We start from the raw sequence: 3,716 nt of genomic DNA, 5'->3' as shown, positions 1-3,716 counted from the left end.
TGTTGAATTTGAGAGGCTCAATTCACCATCCTGAGATCATGTCCTGAGCCAAAATCAAGAGTCAGATGCTTAACCGACTGGCACCCCAATATTTATGTTTATTGACTGACACCTTATAAGAAAACACTGCCAAATATGGAGGCATTTTATTTACCCAGCACCCACAGGTCATGAGGAGTTGCACAGAATTTAATTTTCCAAATAACATAAACTTAACTCTCTAAACAATGTGAAAACATTTGATGGGCATTTTACCAAAATAGTTAAACTTTTCCTTGCCTTTTTTGTTTGTTTGTTTGTTTGTTTGCACAAAAACATAAGAATCCCAAACCAGTGTTGGTGCAGGGAATCAGCCAAAAATACTGACTCCGTTTCTTTGCTTTGAAGAAGACTCAGATTTTACTGAATAAGAATATTTAGGAACAAGTCAAATCTTAATGGGGAAATTTTTATTAAAACCTCTCCTCTTCCTCAGGCCCAGAATCTTCTGCTGAAGAAAATCTCCAGGCTTCTCCAAGGACAACAGGGTTAAGAACAGGGTTCAAGTGTCCTTGGGCTTAAAATTCAACATTCACGATTGCTGCTGTTCTCTGAGTAAAGCAATATATCTTTGCACCCATTTTTCCTTTGGCTGTGCACAGACTTTATGGCCTTTTTTAGTGGTGAATCTGTGGAAAAGAGAAGCTGACAGTCAATATTGAGAACTTCTGCTTCCTGAAGAGATGAAAGGGGGGAGGATCATCAGCCCCTTGCTCACTTTTTCTCACCTTGCTGCACCTGTTAGAGTTTCTGCTTCCTCTTCCAGTCCTTGTTTTTCTCTCTGCCCAGTTTTCCACTGGAGCTCATGCTTCCAGGCCCACCTCGCCCAGGAAATAATTTCTGACAGCTTTAGTACAAAGCATGTAACCTGGATGATGCCTCTAATTCTTTTGTTATAACATAGCAGTTTTATTGAGATATAATTCACATGCCATGCAATTCACTCTTTTATTTTATTTATTTTATTTTATTTTTTTCAATTCACTCTTTTAAAGTGTATCATTATAATTCAATAGTTTTAGTAGATCCACGGATGATGCAAATATCACCACCATTTAGAACATTAGCCTCACCCCCAAAAAGTCTTTATTATTTTTAATCATGGAATTATAGCACATCAGATCTTCACGGAAAAACATGAGATAAAAGCCTGCCATGCTGCTCAATTCTTAACCACAATGTCATGGGTTGTTTGCCATGGCTGTTTATATAGGATTCCTGCATTCTTTATAACACTGTGCACCCATGAAGTGTGGGGGCTGTCGTTGATATCATTAAATATCCTTCAGCCTCAGATATGATGAGAGCCTAGATCTGGGTGCTGTAGCTTAGAGCAGCTTGCAGGGCACAGCAGTATTTACAGGGCTCTCAGGCTGGCCCCATGCTGAGGAGAAAAGCCAAAAGGATGGGAAAATGGAGACGCAGGGCGTTGTGAACATTTGAAAGCATAGCTGCAAGTTTCTCTGACATCACTCCCATTGAAAGATGAGGGTTTGTGTCCCCTCGCCTTGAATCAAGGCCAGTCTTAGGGACTGGTTGACCAGAAGATCATGGCAGAAATGATGCTGTGTGACCTCATAGGCTAAATCATAGAAGGTTATGGAGCTTCTGTGTGGTTCACAGGGGCACTTATCCATCCTGGAGCTTTGAACCACCTTGTAAGGAGGGCCACCACTCTAGGGAACCACACCACGAGGAAGCCCAAGCTGTCCCAAGAGACAGTCCACACAGAGAGGCCCCGAAGAGAGATGCTGCCAGCTGTTCCAACCCCAGTTCCATCTGACTCTACCCACATGACAGATGCCAGGCCAGAACCACTTGGCCAACCTCTGCTGGAAGTCTTGTCCCACAGAGATAAGCAAATGATCATTGATGCATTAAGACACTAAGTTTTGGGGTGGTCTGTTATACAGGGATTGATTACTGATGTTGGCCTCTCTCCTTCCTTTTACAAATGAGGAAACTTGACTTGCCCAAGCTCACATAGCTTGTAAGTGATGGATCTACTGCTTTGAGCCCAGCTCAGGGCTCTTTGCCAGATGTTAAGTGTTGACATCTTAAAAACTCCAGAAAGCTTTAAATCAAAACATAAAGGAGAAGACCCAGGGCACCCTGAGCCCCAGAGGGTGCCCCTCCATAATTAGGCGCTTATGCATCTCTTCCCTGTTCCTGTCTCAAAACAATGACATTCAAATCTGCCACTGGAGCCCCATCTCCTCCCTTCTGCACCATTCTCTGATGTTCGGGAACCCTGTGTCCTTGGAAGAAGCAACCAAATGCTCTCCGTATTTGCATTTAAGGAGAGCTTTGCTAAATGTGTACAGGCACGGTGCCAAATACTTTGCATGTGATATCTCATTTAGTCCTGTGTTATCTTTCTTGTTACTGACAAGCTCAGCATGACTTGGTTCCTGTCTGTCTGTTTGTCAGTGACATGTTCCTCCCACACACCTGCTGCTCTCTGCCCAGCACGTCCTTGTTCCACCCTGACCCCTTCACAAGGGCCACTCTCACTTATCCTTGGGGGTCTCAGTATAAATGTCACGTCCTCCAGGAGACCTTCCTCGCACCAAGGTATGTCCTTGTGTGACTATGACAAATAGTGGCAAAATATGCCACTTTGGCAGAAGGATTATTTTGAGCTAAAGACACTTAAAAAAAAAAAAACCCAGCAGGTGCAAGAAGGGCATTCTGACCTCCTTTTTTTTCCCTTGAAAACAGGAGATAGAATTCCCATGTGAAAAATGTCCTTCCTGTACCAGGAGGAAAGGAATATTCCTATTATCAGAGATGGGAAGTCAAGGCCAAGAGAATTCTTTACAAACAGACCTTATTAGGGTAAGTCTTACTATCCTATACAGTCTATCCTACAGATTTTAGTCACATTTCCACAATCAATTCTTTTTGTTCAAGCTAGCATTAAAGCATTTAGGTTTTGCCACTTCTTTGGGTCTTCATTTTCCTATGGGGGCTCCTTTGTACATGGAAAAATTTGTGTGCTTTTTCTGCTGTTAATCTGTCTTATGTCAATTTCCTCCTCAGGCTCAGCCAGAGCGCCTACAATGACAAATTTCCTCCTGCTCTCTCTCTTCATTACAGTTGTGATAATCTATTTTGTGCAAATGCCTTTAACACCCTATTCTTATGCTAGATGTAAGGTCTATGAGGGCTGTCTGTTTTCTCTTTTATACCCAGCACTTAGCATATTGTTTGGCACATAGTATGGAAGTTAGGAAACTAAGGCTCCAGAGTCACACTCATTAGTGGCCAAGGCAGGGAGACAGCTAAAGTTACCAGAGTCCTATCCTGAGTCTCATCTTGGCACTGTGGGGGTCTTCGCAGCACCCAGGCACTTAACATCACTGGTGGGGACCCTGAAAGTTCAAACAAGAAATACTCACATCACAGCCTGCTGGGAGCAGCTGCTCCTGGTGAATTTATAGGACTGTATCCACTTCCAGGGAAGGATCTTGTGGCTATATTGGAAGCAGCAGAACTTGGCCACATCACTGCCACCTAAGAAACAGGGAGAGGAATGAGCTCAGAGGTAGCTCTTTGCTTCTACTCCCAGGCCACCCAGCAAGGGAGTGGGACAGCTCCATACGTGTGGTAACTCCACGATGGACACTCAGGATGAAGATCAGGAGAACAAGAAAGGCAACAGGAAAGCTTTTCAT

At 43.5% G+C, this 3,716-nt stretch overlaps 1 protein-coding gene across 1 annotated transcript; it reads right to left on the bottom strand.

The window, feature by feature from the left end:
- Positions 1-571: 571 nt before the first annotated feature.
- CCL26 (C-C motif chemokine ligand 26) lies at positions 572-3,716 on the bottom strand. Its single transcript, XM_055339619.1, has 3 exons — positions 3,644-3,716; positions 3,441-3,555; positions 572-668 (listed from the first exon to the last, which is right to left on the bottom strand). The coding sequence occupies exons 1-3, from the start codon at positions 3,714-3,716 to the stop codon at positions 572-574; spliced, it is 285 nt and encodes a 94-aa protein (XP_055195594.1).

The sequence above is a fragment of the Nyctereutes procyonoides genome, unplaced genomic scaffold (genome assembly GCF_905146905.1).
Source record: "Nyctereutes procyonoides isolate TBG_1078 unplaced genomic scaffold, NYPRO_anot_genome, whole genome shotgun sequence".
Taxonomy (NCBI): Eukaryota; Metazoa; Chordata; class Mammalia; order Carnivora; family Canidae; genus Nyctereutes; species Nyctereutes procyonoides.
The sequence above is the reverse complement of the archived record's forward strand: the minus strand, read 5'-3'. Positions and strand labels throughout refer to the sequence as shown.